The sequence below is a fragment of the Sceloporus occidentalis genome, unplaced genomic scaffold, assembly GCF_023333645.1.
Source record: "Sceloporus occidentalis isolate IW3139 unplaced genomic scaffold, rSceOcc1.0.p SCAF_90, whole genome shotgun sequence".
Lineage (NCBI taxonomy): Eukaryota > Metazoa > Chordata > Lepidosauria > Squamata > Phrynosomatidae > Sceloporus > Sceloporus occidentalis.
The window spans coordinates 854,214-870,265 of NW_028317070.1; the positions used below are offsets into that span (position 1 = coordinate 854,214).

The 16,052-nt window shown below is 36.6% G+C and overlaps 1 protein-coding gene across 1 annotated transcript in view; it reads left to right on the forward strand.

Moving 5' to 3' along the window:
* LOC149284586 (glutamate receptor ionotropic, kainate 2) overlaps nucleotides 1–14,939 on the forward strand; it is a 274,071-nt gene extending 259,132 nt beyond the window's left edge. The window contains exons 15-16 of the mRNA XM_089496448.1: nucleotides 3,803–4,053; nucleotides 14,775–14,939. Coding sequence (XP_089352574.1) covers nucleotides 3,803–4,053; nucleotides 14,775–14,939 — 416 coding nt within the window. The remainder of the gene's footprint in view (nucleotides 1–3,802; nucleotides 4,054–14,774) is intronic.
* The last annotated feature ends 1,113 nt before the right edge of the window (nucleotides 14,940–16,052 follow it).

Consider the following 16,052-nt stretch of genomic DNA (forward strand, 5'->3'; position numbering starts at 1 on the left):
CTAGGCATGGTCTACCAGCAACACAAGACATCTTAGCGATCCTCAGTATTACTGCACATAGTTCCTTCTAGTACTTCCTGTCCTGTCATAAATATTATACCTGGCTGGACACTCTTAACCAGGGGCGGGCTGGGCCGGGGGGCAGGGGGGCAATTGCCCCACAGGCCGCCCGAAATCTAATCTAAACGGCCGCTGGGTGCTGATGCCGCCGGCCGGCGCTACTTTAATACTTTTTTTTAAAATTGAATATGGCAAGCCGGATCGGCTATTAAATGAAAAAAAAAAATAGTATTAAAGCAGCGCCGGCCGGCGGCATCAGCACCCAGTGGCCGTATGCGATGGCTGCCAAGTGATGTGAGCAGTGTGAGGGGTGAAAGCTCCGCCCCCTCGCACTCACCTTTCACCGCTGATGCTGCCGGCCGGCGCTACTTTAATACTTTATTTAATTATTTTTAATATGGCAAGCCGATCCGGCATATTAAATAAATAAAAAAAAAGGATTAAAGTAGCTCCGGCCGGTGGCATCAGCGCCCAGCGGCCGTTTAGATAAGTTTTCCAGCAGCCTGATGGCCGCATAGTGATGGGAGTAGCGTGAGGGGTGAAAGGTGAGTGCGAGGGGGCGGAGCCACTTCACTTGACTTGCCCCCCAGGCCTTAGGCTGCCAGCCCTCCCCTGCTCTTAACCTAAGGAATAGTCCCTTCTAAGTAATAAAAGTGAGCTTAGTAAATTTCATGGGCTTAACTATTAACTAGCTAGTATGTATGTATATATGTGTGTGTGTATGTATATATATATATACGTCACATTTTCCCAAAATATTCCATGTACAAATGAAAAGCCTGGTCTCACGACTACCGCCCCTTCTTACCTGTGGGAGACCAGGGGTGTGCGTAAGGCTCCAGCGCGAGGCTGCAGCTCAGGCCACGACGGGCGAATATGCATGCGCGCCGTGCACGCACAGCTACTAGTAGTAAGGCGCGTGCAAGGAATAAAGCATGTATGCCTATTCCCTCTACAGGGAATAGGAAACGAAGCGCGAGACTGCACAAAACATCATCCGAATGACACTATAAAAGTGCACCTAGCACAACACTCATTGCTTGGTTATACCAGCTCCCCTAGGGTTGTATCCTGCTGTCCTCCAGTCCCTTTTGCCATATCCTGGTCCTATAGCGCTTCACTACTGCCTGTTTCCGGTATTTTGACTCCTGGACCATCTCCCGACTTTGAGTGTTTGCCGCCTGCCCTGACCCTTGCCTCTTATACCGTTTACAAGATTGAACCACCTGTCCTGACCTGTGCCTTTTATACCGTTTACGAGATTGTTGCTGCCTGTCCCGACCCATGACCTCCATATCGACTCTACGTATTGTTCCTGCTTGGGGAATCCAGTACCTAACCTACTACGCTGACTCTTGGTTAACAGGGCTATATCCCACATAAATGCAACAGGCCATTTTAAATGATGTCTGTCCTTTCTGGGAACCATTCTGAGAATTAATTTCTTCTTAAAGAACATCAAAACATTGGCTTTTTATGAATATAAGCAAATTACCTTCACAGTTAGAACTTTTAAAAGTAGAAGGCATATTGGTTGGCTGTGGCTAAAACAGGAAGACAAATTTGGTTAAGATTTCAGAACAGATTTTCTCCAGGCATATTAAAAAATAAACAATGTAATCATAAAAGCTATATATATATATATATATATATATATATATATATATATATATATATATATATATATATATATACATATATATAAATATATTAAGCTGTATTAGTCCACTAGACATGATGTAAAAAAATCAGATTGTTGCAGAATATGCGGTGATACCTTTTTTAGTGGACTAACATAATATTTAAAAGACAAGCTTTTGAGAGTTATCCTCTCTTCATCAGGTCTGAAGCAATGTATATATACTCCATTCCCTCAAGATTGTAAGCTTGGGAGCAGGGCTCTTTCCACCTAATGTATCAGTTTGTCTTAGTCCATCAATTCTCGTCTTGTCATACCCCTTGAATATATGTATTGTATTAAGAGCTGCTGTTGGCGCTATGTAAATAAAAGATAATAATAATAATAATATACCCTCACTAGCCACTGTATAAGGTACACCTGTTCAATTTCGTGGAAGAAATAGTGGTCCAAGAAAGGAAAATCGGTGCATTGGTGATAGGGTCATGGCAGGCGTACCTTATACAGTGGCTAGTGAGGGTATATTATTATTATTATTATTATTATCTTTTATTTACATAGCGCCAACAGCAGCGCTTAATACAAGGCTCATTGATGCACTTGGGGCGAAGCCTGAACCGTTTGGTTAAAGCCAACAGACAAGCTACTGTAGCTCAAGTTGCTGAAAAAGTTAATGCTGGTTCTGATAGAAAGGTGTCAGAACACACAGTGCATCCCAGTTTATTGCATATGGGGCTGCATAGCCTTAGACCAGTCAAGGTGCCCATGCTTACCCCTGACCACTGCCAAAAGTGCCTACAATGGGCACATGTGCATAAGAACTGAACCACGGAGCTATGATGGCCTGGTCTGATGAATCATGTTTTCTTTTATATCACATGGATGGCCGTGCGCATGTGCGTCACCCATGGAGGCTCCACCTTGCAACTTACAGGACTTAAAGAATCTGCTGCTAATGTCTTGATGATGAACATATTATGATGGCATATTACACCATGTCATGATTTATTTAACAAAAACAAAGCCAAAAAGGAGAAGCAATGTGTGGAAAAGTAAGTACACCCTTACTGCTTCCATAGGAATTAAGTAGCTAAGTAATAGACAGGTGCTGTTAAGCAAATTTCCTTGATTTAATTGATCATCAGCAAGTTTTAAGACCTCTATAAAAGCCAAAGTTTTTGGTCTGGATCATTCAGTTGTGTGTTAACACAATGTCAAGGAGGAAAAACATCCGTGTAATGGAGCCCAGGGGCCTCCTTACTTGGGCTCCGGCAGGGTCCACGGCGGGGCCATCACGGCATCTCTTTGCTGTCATGGTGGCTGGGAGTGGGTAAGTGCACAAGCCAGCGCTTATGATGGCGCAGATGCCAGAACAGCACAGGGAGTGTCCAGTGGACCAGGCCCTGCCATTGGGGATCTCATATGTCCCCAGGTATCAGCCACGCCCAAATTGCCTGGGCAACAGGGTGTTCCTGGTTCTTATGGGCATTAAAGCCCAGACACTCCCTTGAGTTATTCTGCTGCCTTGTACGCAGAGACAAAGCATTACAACCTTCATTCTCTGCTCCTGTTACCTTACCCATATTATCGGACCCTCTGGCTTTTGACCCTTGGCTTCCTGTTTTGAAACTGCATCTCGGCTGCCTGCCTTGACCTTGGATTGGACTCACCATGATTTCTCTTACTCCCTTGTCTGTTAAAATGTTCTGGACTTTATTTATTTATTTACTTGGTTCTCTGATACTGTGTTCTCTGAGGTTTGCTTTGGTATGCTTACAGTGTCTTCAGATTAAAGTGTTTGCTTTTAATGTACATAGGTTGAGTGGTTAGAACTTTTTACTTTACTATCAACTCAGAGTTAAAGGTTTTACAGTGAGTATGGCTTTAGAATTTTTTTTCAATTAATCAGAATCTTAGGTGGCTCATTGCATTGTGGCCATTGTATCTGCAGCATTCACATAATTTTAAATTAAATAACCAGCAATTATATGTTTGGACATACATGACTACACATGCTATAGATATTTAACAGTGCATTATATAGTTTAAAAACAGAGACTGCTAATGTTGCATAAAAATGAAATGTTGTACTTTTTGTCACAGGTTCTCCATATAGAGACAAAATCACAATAGCCATTCTACAACTACAAGAAGAAGGTATTCTCCATATGATGAAGGAAAAATGGTGGCGGGGTAATGGGTGCCCTGAAGAAGAGAGCAAGGAAGCCAGTGCTCTCGGAGTTCAAAATATTGGTGGAATCTTCATTGTTTTAGCTGCCGGATTGGTTCTCTCAGTTTTTGTTGCTGTTGGAGAATTTCTCTACAAATCCAAAAAGAACGCTCAGTTGGAAAAAGTAAGTGAGATTAAGTTTGTTAATTATGCTTTGTAGTAAATTATACTAAACGCAATGAGAATAGTTATTGACTTTCCATTTAAAAACCAGGCATATTAATTTCCTTAATACTCTGAGTTTATTAAGGCTAAGGATGACTAAAAAAACTAAATTATGCAACGTGTTTGTTTTGTTGGAAACAAATATAAAACTATTAGTGCAACATAAACTTAAAACTTAAAAAACTTTTTAAAAAGATCATTGAAATATGTGTGTAAAAAATATGTATATCTTACCGATGTAATGGATGTGGGAAGTAGAAAAAAAAATGTAATTTATATGATTAAACTTCATTTCACAATTTTATCTATCTAATATGGCTTTTAAGCCTCATTTATAAGTTTGAAGAATATGAATCTATATTATTATGGAAGAAGAAATGATGGGTCTTAACATATTTGAAATGAATATATGGCAGTTCTGAAAATTAATGGTCTATTGCATGCATTTCAAAGTTAAAAAATGCAGGTTAAATGCAGACACCACTGTGAGTATTTTTTGGCTCAAGTTAAATTAGTATGTATCACGCTGTGTCTTTCCTCAAATTAAATGGCTATAAAATATATACACGACATGGAATGCATTTTATTTGGCATTAAACTTTCTCCTTTTTCTGTAAAAAAATGTAATATATACATCCATATATATTGTATATTGTATATGTTATCTCTGTAAAATTAAATTGATTAAAATTGATACCTAACACACTCAGTGACATTTCCAGGTCTAGGGTGGCAAGGCTAGGGGGGAAGCAATCCCCTTTTTACAAGACTGAAGTGGGAACATATTACCGTCTTGGGCGATCAAGCCCAATAGTCTCCCCAATAGGCTGGTTAAAGGGGAGAACTTTGATCTTTTTATGCGTTCAGGATGCCAACTGTGGATGAGGGTCGGGCCTAGGGTTTATTTAACCCAGTATCCTACAAAATACACAGGGCCACAACCCATGCAACATTTTATCATTGGGCTGGTAGGCAGTGACAGGAGCCATCAAAACTACTGTAGAGTGTTTTTCAAACTACAACAGGTTTCTAAATGTGCCATAATAACCAGAGGCTTTTCCTATAGGATGACAATGGTAACATTTCTTAAGATTGCCCATTGAAGCAAAAGTTATTAAGGTCTTTTTTACTTTTTTTTAACATTATAATGGACCCATTTGTTGTTTTTGGAGATAGGGTTTTATAGAGATGCTCACAGATGTGCTCATTTAAAACAAAATGTATGTATACATACGTTTAGGCCTTTAATGGCCAACAATGCATTACAATATATTTAAACTGTATCAAACCTCTTGATATAAATATTTTTTATATCGCAAGTGGAAGACACTGCTTTGAATCTTTGCAAAAAAGAAAGTGGTAAATCAAACACGGTAACCTAAAATAAAAATAAAAACATCATAAACCATGTTATGGATATTGCATTGTTACATTTATTTGTAAGTCTTTTGATCTTCAAGTACAGAATATAATTATAGTTCAGTTTTGTTACATGAAATCAATGAGCTCGTATATGAAAGGACACAAGAGCTGAAACATTTTGCAGCATGTTGAATTTAGTTTAAAATTAACCCTTTTTTATGCAGGAACAGTTGCAGTTTTTGTGTGTATGAACATATGGGATTTATCCACCGCTATGGTTAGAATACACGTAAAAGGAAACAAATTTTTATTTGTGCATCTTTTTGTCTTCATTGGTGCACATTGGTATGATTTACACAATCCTGGTTTTGTTAATATTAGTGTTTATTTACCAAAGTGGTACCCAAACTCTTGTTATAGATAACAGTATGGGGGGCATTGGGTAATAAGAAAAACATTGGAAGCATATGCACCAACTATACTCCTTCTCACCTTCATCCCCTGCCTACTGGGATAATTATATAATTTTATAATTAATAATCGATGGGAGGCACTGACCCCATTTTGTACCTCACCCCCAACCCAATGTCTGGCAGGATGGGGTCATTAAAATAACTTAAAACATCCCTTGGGGTAACTATGCCACGAGCCCCTTGGGATGGATGAATTAAGTGGTAAAAAAAAAACTGTGGTGAGGCACTAGATAGGCATTGTGTTGGGTTCTTTTTTGCTCCTGTAAGGAGAACTTTACTTTATTTACTAAAGGTAGTTGAGAAATCCTAAATGGAAGAAGTAGGGCAACTAGTAAGATGGCCAAATAGAAGCATGCAGACTTAGTGAACTTTTGTAGATACACAGAATACAAAAGGCAGATGCATAGCAGTCTTACAGAGACATTCTACAATGCACAGGGCATTTACAATAAAAGAATGTAAGAACAATGGACTTTCTCCCTTCATTCGTCAGTTTTGTTCCTTTTTAACATATGTATTTATACATTAAATGTCTCTTTTACGAAGGTATTTATTGACCACTTCCTTTTTTGGAAAGTAATGAACAACTGTCTTTGACATCCTTGGTTATTATAGTTTAGAATAATACATTTAAATATAAAAAAATGTATATAACATTATAGGAAAATGAGAATCTCAGCACATTTATTAGTGTATCACTTAGTTTACCAAAAAATATTACTTGGGATAAACAGATTGTTGCAATAACCCAAATAATTTCAAAGCAAATGTTTCTAACCTATAGTAGAAACATTTTACATGTAGTTATTTGGTACTTGCATTCCTCCACAGTAACCACAAGATGGTGTATTGTTATATTTAAAAGAAAACATAATTGCTAAAAAAAAAATACAATTCTTGGCTTGCTGCTATTAAGATTAAGAAAAAAGTATCTAACATGAATATAATTTGAATTATTTACTTGTACTCTGAGTATGATGAACAATGATTGAGCAGATCTTTTCTTTTTTCAAATCTCTGTTTACGGTATTATAATAAAGCAGCTTGACAGGTTATAATCAAATGATAATACAGGGATCTTGCAGAAAATATGTAGAACACAAACAATACATGGTCAGAATTTAAGTCTAAAGTAATTGCTGAACCTGCCAGATGAGAAATTAAAAATGACGTTATAGAACAAGAAAAGTTGCAAAGGTGGGGTACAAGTTGCCTCTGTATACACTAGAAAAATGGTGTCTTAGAGGGGATATTATAAAATTGTCTAAATATATGCAGGACCAATATAAAGAACTTTCCAGTGACCTGTTCATTAACAGAAATATACAAAGAACAAGAGGTCATCCTCTGAGACTGGAAGAGTGAAGATTTCATAAACAACAAAGACCACAAAGACAACAAAGGAAGGTATTATTTACAGTAAGGGCAATTAAGATTTTAGGAATTCACTGCCAAGAGAGGTGGTGCAATCAAATACAATTGATGCCTTCAAAATGATCTGGATGTTTTTTCTAGAAAAGCAGATCATACAGGGCTATAATGATTCAAGGAGAAATCTGATTGCCTCTTGGAGTCACAAAATACCCCCCCATTGGCAAAATCTGAAAAATAGTGTAATTATTTTCCTTTTCTGCCTTTTGGATCAAAAGCAGGAAAGATAGACAGAAAGATTGAACTTGGTGGAGTTTTTGTCAACCTTAATTACTATGTATTAATGATTCTAAGGAATATATTATACTGAGGTAGGTGTAGATATTGTTGTGCCACTAGCTTGTTAAAGCTTTGTTAATTACTAAAAGGGATTTATTTAATGGTTGGGGAACATTCAGCAGTGTTATGCATTAAGAACTTCCTAATTATTCAATTGTATGTCATTGTTAATGTTACTTTGGTAGTATACAGCTATAGTTTGTGGTGGTGGGTGTTTTTAACCACAGCATATATTATATAACTTCTACCAGTACAAATAATAAACAGTTACAATTTGTGTATTTCTCTACAAAGGGATAAACTTCTTTTTTTATATGTATTGCATACAGACTATACACAATTTGTATCCACATGTAAATAAGGTACTATTCTAGCATACATTGGATTAATACATATTGCCTTACACTGACCTTGTTGTGATTCAGTCTGTGAATAACTTCTCATATTAGTGTTTTGTAAATGGCTTTTAACTTCTATAAATCTATTTGATATCTGTTAGATATGTGTTTTCTATATATAGCCTAATAAGAAAGGGTTAACTGCAAGAAAAGTCTGAGCAAGGTATGCATTAAAACAAATACTTAGAGGCTACTGACTCACACTTAAAAACTGGTAGTTGCTTCTCATTAATACACTGAATTATTACTATGATAATTACTATTCTTTTCTTTCCATCTTTTCAGATAATCGCTTTTCATCATACATCTTACAAACACATATACTTTATTTTTTTCACTTGTGTAGAAAGAGTACCTTAAACCCAGTTTAGTCTTTGTACTAAAACTCGAGTTGTTGCGGATTGGCAGTCCAGTTAAGTTACTTAGGCACACAGGTTTAGCACACAAATTCATCATTCATAATTTGACTGCCAAAAAAAGTGAATTGCCACATAAACTAAAAAAATTGCATTGAGGGGGCAAGCTGAAAACAAAAACAAAAAAAGTTATCTGTTATTAACCACTAAATAATTGCATCACACATCAGATTAACCACAACAAAATTAAAGGAAAATTCCATGATAGCTCCCTTTATGGTTGATTTGCTATAATTGATTGGGGAACACTTTCTAGCTGGAGGTTGATTGTTAGCCATTCTTATGTATTTGCATTAAATTTGTCTACTAATGATTTGCAAGCACTGACATGGACAGTCCATATTTGCATGATGCCCTGCAAGATCTTACATGAGGAATCGCAAGAAATTATAAGGTCAACCATGAGCTTTTGAATCAAGTCACATTGCAAGCCTGTTTTTTTATCAAATTGCAAGTACATTTATCCATCCATCTCCAACTTTATTTCTTTGAATTTCTGAGTACTTGGCAAGTAATTAATACTTTTAGTGAATCAATCACAAACCTATAGTGAAAATGCATGTGTAAGTTAAGTACGTTTGTTTGTGTTTAAATATCATGAAAAAATAGGTATTTTCAGCAATGTAGACAACATTTTGTGATATTATATTCCACACTTCTCAAGGTTTTCTATTTACCATTTCCCATTTTATCTGTTCTCTATTTCATCCCTTTAAGTTTTTCAAATATATCATATTTTGAATACATATAAATACACACAAGCTTTTTTTCCACCAGAGACTGTGTTGTTTCTATGTCAACAATCATCTAAAATTTTGGCAACTGCCTCTGGGTTTATGCAAGTAGATTGAAAATCTCCAACTGTGTAGAACATCATTCTAGTTCCCAGGAGAAGAAGCCTGTAGAGACAGGAGCTTATTAAGAACCAAGGCTCAAGAGAGGGTCTCATATCCATTCAGGACTAATTTCAGCAGAATTGGAAGGCATTTTGATTGATGCATTATAGAAAATGTGAAAACACTGCGCTCTAACACTAACTATAAGCTACAAGATTACTGTCATTATTGCCTTAGGACATTTTAACAAGATTTCAAACAATATCTGACATGCAATGCTAGAGGTAATGAACCTCTGAACAAACCTTGCACTTTTATTCTGAATTTCACCGAAACAGTATCAAAGGGCAAGTAAGAGATTCAATTTATTTAATGCTGGAAAATAAAGCAATATATTATAATTTGCTTTGAATCACAAAGTCTTTCGCCCCTGATTACGCTCAATGATATCTGTCTTCCCTTTCAATCCACTATAATTTTTTTGTATCTTAAATACTAAATATATACCGTATTGGCTCGAATATAGGCCGCACTTTTTTCCCCCACTTTAAGTCTTTAAAGTAGGGGTGCGGCCTATATTCGGGGTCTAGCGCCCGACGCCCGGGACATGCAGCGGGGTTAGGATACAGATCCCCCGCAGCGGTGCAGGGGACCTGCATCCTACTCTCCGATACGCTCAGACAGCCTCCCCTGCCAGCACTTTCCACGGGGGGGGGTGTCGGCACGGGAGGTTGTCTAAGCGCATCGTGCGGACGGTCACAGGCTGCGGAGGTTGTTTACCCGTATCGCCGCAGCCGGTGACCGTCCGCACGATGCGTTTTACCTCTGCCCCCAAGACTTACCAGAGCAGACTCCCGGGTGTCTTGCGGGGCCGGCGGGGGACATCTACGTAATACGCGTATACAACTTCAGGTTGTATACGCGTATTGCGTAGATGTCCCCCGCCGGCCCCGCAAGACACCCGGGAGTCTGCTCTGTTAAGTCGGGGGGGGCAGAGTGGCAGCATATCTCGGGGGGGGGACAGTGGCAGCATATCTCGGGGGGGGAGGAGGAGGACAGTGGCAGCATATCTCGGGGGGGGAGAGTGGCAGCATATCTCGGGGGGGGAGAGTGGCAGCATATCTCAGGCGGGGAGAGTGGCAGCATATATCGGGGGGGAGACAGAGTAGCAGCATGTTTTTTTGGTGCTTTTTTAAAGAAAAAAACTTTTTCTTTATAAAAGCACCAAACTTTTAGGCCTATATAAGGGGGCGGCCTATATCCAAGCCAGTACGGTACATATATTAAATATATTATCCTTTTGATGTCAGTGTTGTCACAGCAGTAAAATACACTTGGACATGATAACGGTTATAATGAGCTTTCAAGGTGTTTGGTAATACATTGAAAATTGATTTTTCCAAACTGCATTTGCAGACTGCATGCACACAAAAAGATCTATAATTATGATAACCATTTTATTGGTTTATTAGACAACCAATACAATGAGTATCATTTACCACTGTGTGTAATGATTATATATATATATATATATATATATATATATATATATATATATATACAGGCCTGGACTGGGACAAAAAATTTTCAGACTGAGCAGCCCATTTTTATGAATAAACATATATGTACTTACACATACATAATACTTGGTCAATCAACATGGGAAGCCACAATTTAGTGTGACTAATCCTTGAAATAAATATTATAGAGTAAATAACACAATACCTTATCTTTTCCACTAAATGATTTCAGGACCTTGAATGTTTTGTCCCCTGAAGTCACTACAAATTCAGGAGGGCATTTTATCTCTGGATAAGTAAAAATGAAATAGTTCCTACTGTAAAATAAGGAAATAGATAACCAAACACACACACCAGGACAGGCTTTTCCACACCGACACCCAGACACACACCCCAGGACAGGCTCTGTGACACCGACACCCAAACATACACCAGGACAGGCTCTGCCACACCAACACCAGACACACACACCAGGACAGTTAAAAAAGAAAAAATGGTTCAGCACTCAACTCCCAGGAAGCTGGGTGCTAGCAGTAAAAAAGGGACAGCATAAACCCTCTTTAAGTATACGAACACAGAAAAGAATCCGGTCCGGTCCTGACTGGGCCTATTTTAAGGTAGGGGCCTGGAGCTGCAGCTCCGTCAGCCCATACGTCAATCCGGCACTGCCGCTGCCCAGCCCACCGGGCAAATGCCTGGTGTGCCCGATGGCCAGTCCGGGCCTGTATATATATATATACATACATACAGTATCTCACAAAAGTGAGTACACCCCTCACATTTTTGTAAATATTTTATATCTTTTCATGTGACAACACTAAAGAAATGACACTCTGCAACAATGTAAATTAGTGAGTGTACAGCCTGTATAACAGTGTGAATTTGCTGTCACCTCAAATATAACTCAACACATAGCCATTAATGTCTACACCTTGGCAACAAAAGTGAGTACACCCCTATGTGGAAATGTCCAAATTGGGCCCAAAGTTCACCGGAGCTTCACAGGTTGCAACTGGAATCCTCTTCCACTCCTTCGTGACAACATCATGGAGCTGGTGGATATTAGAGACCTTGCGCTCTCCCATCTTCCATTTGAGGATACCCTACAGATGCTCAATAGGGTTTATGTTCGGAGAGATACTTGGCCAATCTATCACCTTTACCCTCAGCTTCTTTAGCAAGGCAGTGGTCATCTTGGGGAAAAAAGCTACAAAAAAGTGGTAACATTTAAAAATAATTATGCATCCAGTTCCAGCAAAATGTAAAAAAAAAGAAAAAAAAAAAGGGCAATAAAATTTTTTACTCGTGACATGGAAAGAGTTAAAGTAAAAGCATTTCAAATACCCAAGGGGTATGCATGGTTTGATGTGGTGAATTGGAGTGGCCCAGGTAAAAGATAGGGCATAGGCACAGACTGACCAAAATGGGGGGGGAGCACACTTCCCAAATGTGGACTTTTAACCCCCAAACACCAGACAAACCCATGCATGTGGGTATCACTGTATTTGGGAGATGTTGCTGATTTTGATAAAAATTGGTTTTGAAATAGCAAAATGCTACTTGTACTTATTGCCTAATAACTTGCAGAAAAAATAAAAAAAAATAAAAGAACATTGGGTATTTCTAAACCCAACACAAAAACTAGAATCTATTTAGCATGTTCCTTTTTTGGATGAGTAAATGTTTTTCAAATAAAAGTGAGAAAAAGGTTTGTTTTTTTTCCAATTTTTTTTACCTATTTTCTTTATAGGTGCATGTTATTGTGCATGTGCTGATCACAATAAGATGCTGCCAGCCTTGATCTTTTGCTTCTCAATATGGCTAGTTTTTCATGATCCTTGTTTTTTTTCTCCAAGATATGATCAAATAAAAGAAAAATACAGATAAGCTAGATTTTATAAATAATGGTGCTGTATGAAATATTATATATATGCACCAAAGGAAATACAATAATGAATTTGTTATGATTTTTAATGATGCAGTGAAAAATGTTTTCTTCTACAGCTTGGACTAAAAGTGTAGGAGCTGTAACAGATTTAAGCATATATTTGAAAAAATAGATTAGAACAGAATAATCAAAAAAGATACAACCGACAGAGCTGGTTTATTTTCCCTTATCTTTTACTGTTGGTTTCCCCTTTTTCCTTCCATCTCCACTTTAGGAGCTTTTACAGTTTTGCTCCTCGAAAATTTGGCAACTTGAACTGAAATTGGTTGTTATAAAATAATGTAGTTGTGGCTCATTTGTTATAAGCATGCACTTATTGGAACATGCAGTTGTTATACCTAGTTTTCTTATCTGTAGCACATATACATTTTTCTGAATATGTTGACATGTGAAAACAACTCCACTAAATTGAAATTGTATTATCAAATATAAACAATATACAAACAAGTAAAATTAAATATACCAGATGCGTATTTGTCGTTTACGGGCAATTGCATTTTTATTATTTATTTTATTTCAATGGGAAAACTATATACATACATGTTGTGCTTTTGTGTGGTTTTCTCAATAGCACCCATTAAAAAAGGGTATCATGAGAACCATACAGTGTTTTTGGTTTTCCAACATAAAGCATTGGTAGCTTTGGACAACATTTATGTACTGTGGTATTTTTAGATTAGTATTTTTGTGTCTGATATTTGGATAAAGTGTTTTTTTCTGCTCATTTTGTTGCTTTGCATTTTTCATTGCATGTCATTACTCTATATAATTTTTATGAAAGCTGGTCATTTTAGCAGAACTAGTTCTAGATTTACTACTTTGTTTTTTCAACCATTTCAAATTTTGTTATATATATATATATATAAAATAAGCTATAATCAAGACTTTTTAATGGCTGACACAGGTTTCCGCAAAAGCTTTATTGAGACCCATTTGGTCTATAGCATCGGAGAAACAGGTTGTAAATAAAATTCTTTATTTACTGTGCTATCAAATGTATGGAGGTACAGAGATCATTTATTAATAACATTTAATAGTTACCAGCTGGATGAGTGCCCTTGTGCATGTATATCTCACAAGGCTGTGCACACAAAAGTAATAACTGTATATTTTTATCTTGCATAGAAAGATAATACATATAGATCAATAAACAATATAATATTTAGAGTGGTTTAAAATGTGTCTATTATCTAAAAAAAATTAAAGGTTCACGCTTAAAAGCAGAAAATTATTTATATACATTGTCTATTGCTTTTTGCATTTACTGGAGGATATAGACTGTTCTCTTCTAAAGAGAAATAAATGTTAGTACTCAGCTATGCTTTGTATACTGTTTTATAACCCCAGAATGAAGTTTGGTGATAATTTCATTGATAGTTGTCAGTATGAAGAAAATACGTTACTTTATGCTGTAGAAAATCAAGCTATGGTTATTTTTTCTGAATGTATTCATATTTCATAAATACAAATTGGCATAAGGAGCTATGTTTTAATGGGTACTTAATAGAAAAATATTTGATTTGCATTTAACCAGTGAAAAACTACAGTAACCAGTTATTTTATTACTATGTTGTTATTATGATATGTCAATAATAAATAAGGATAACTAAATATGCATGAGTATAATTATCTGTTAAACAAGTGTTAAAATATTGTGCCAGCCTTTGACAAAATGTTTAAAACATAAACGAGCTTGGATATAAATTCTATGAAACATATGTTTGAATTGCATTTGCCTGTAATGTGCATCACTATGCACTAGTTGGCAGATAAATTATTTTAGTGACAAGGTGAAATTTTCAATGAGATTTCACAGCTTGATAAGTCATTTTAATTACTATGTGATGCATATTTAAGTGACAGTGGTTTGCTGGAAGCTTCAGGCAGAAACAGCAAATTTACTAGATTACAAAGCTTGACAAGCAACACATAAAAGAGTAAATCTGTGAAAGTTTTTGTTTTAAGGATTATTTTTATTATCTTTTAATATATATATATAATTCTGTTTCATTTACAGAGGTCTTTCTGCAGCGCAATGGTTGAGGAACTAAGGATGTCTCTAAAGTGTCAGCGACGCTTGAAACACAAACCCCAACCGCCTGTAATGGTGAAAACAGAGGAAGTTATCAACATGCACACGTTTAATGACAGAAGATTGCCAGGGAAAGAAACGATGGCATAAAAGCAGGAAGTCAGGCTTCCCCAAGCACAAACTGTCAGCTTTTTTTTTTTCTTTTTCCAAACAACTCTGCGAGAATGTTTCCTGTGGAAATATACAACCTGTGAAAAATAAAATGAGTTACCTCATGTCGCTGTGTCTATGAACTTGAAACTTATCTGATCCTGTGGTCAGAATAACATTGCAAGAATCATGGATAAACCAAGTACTGCGGAGGTTAAACTGTTTTTAAGGGGTCCACCATTCTTCTGAATGTAACGTGTGCATTTTGTGGTTGCTTTTCAAATAAGGTCCCAATGAAAAAAAAAAAGAAGTTATTTTTTTCAAGCTAAATCCGATTCAAGGATGGTAAATAAATATCAGATTGACCAATGAAAATAAAATCAAATATAAACTGTTCTGAAGCAACTAATTGTTCTTTGCATACCTACAGCAAAGACCGAGAAGAAAAAAAGATTATACACTATTGCAAAATCCACATTGAAAAGAAAAAAAAATTCATTTTTAAACTCAACCGGCTACATGAGATTATTAAAGATGGTTTAGAAATCATGTATATCATGATTATAAAAATATATTCAGTACAAGAGAGATTTTTATCTGCTTTGTGGACTCTGTGTTTCACTGTCGTAAATAAAACAAAATGTCAGTCAACAAGGCAATAATTGTATTGTTCAATTCAATCTGATTACAACGTTTCTGTGTGTAAAATGTTAAGTTGGCTCAGTGCATCCTAATGCATTGTTGAAGATTGAAGAAAATGTATTTTAATTGTGTATTGCAGAGCGAGATATTGTGTATCTGGCAAAGAAAAGGTTATATTTTAGTCTATAAAAAGATTTTAAAACATGTTCCTGTCACCATTTGAACCCCATTGAGCCTCTGCAGTTCCCTCCAGCTGTGGAAAAAATACAAGCCACTTAAAAGAACTTTCCATGGAGAGCTTTAAGTGGGCAGCATTCATCAATACAGTCGGTGTTTAATGATCAAAATCCTTGAGCAGTTTTTATTTAAAAAAATGTTCAGGTTTATTTGTGGAAATGCAAGATTTCTATAAAAATAGTTTTTGTATGGAGATTTTTGTAATACTTTTTATCAACAAAATCCAAACATACA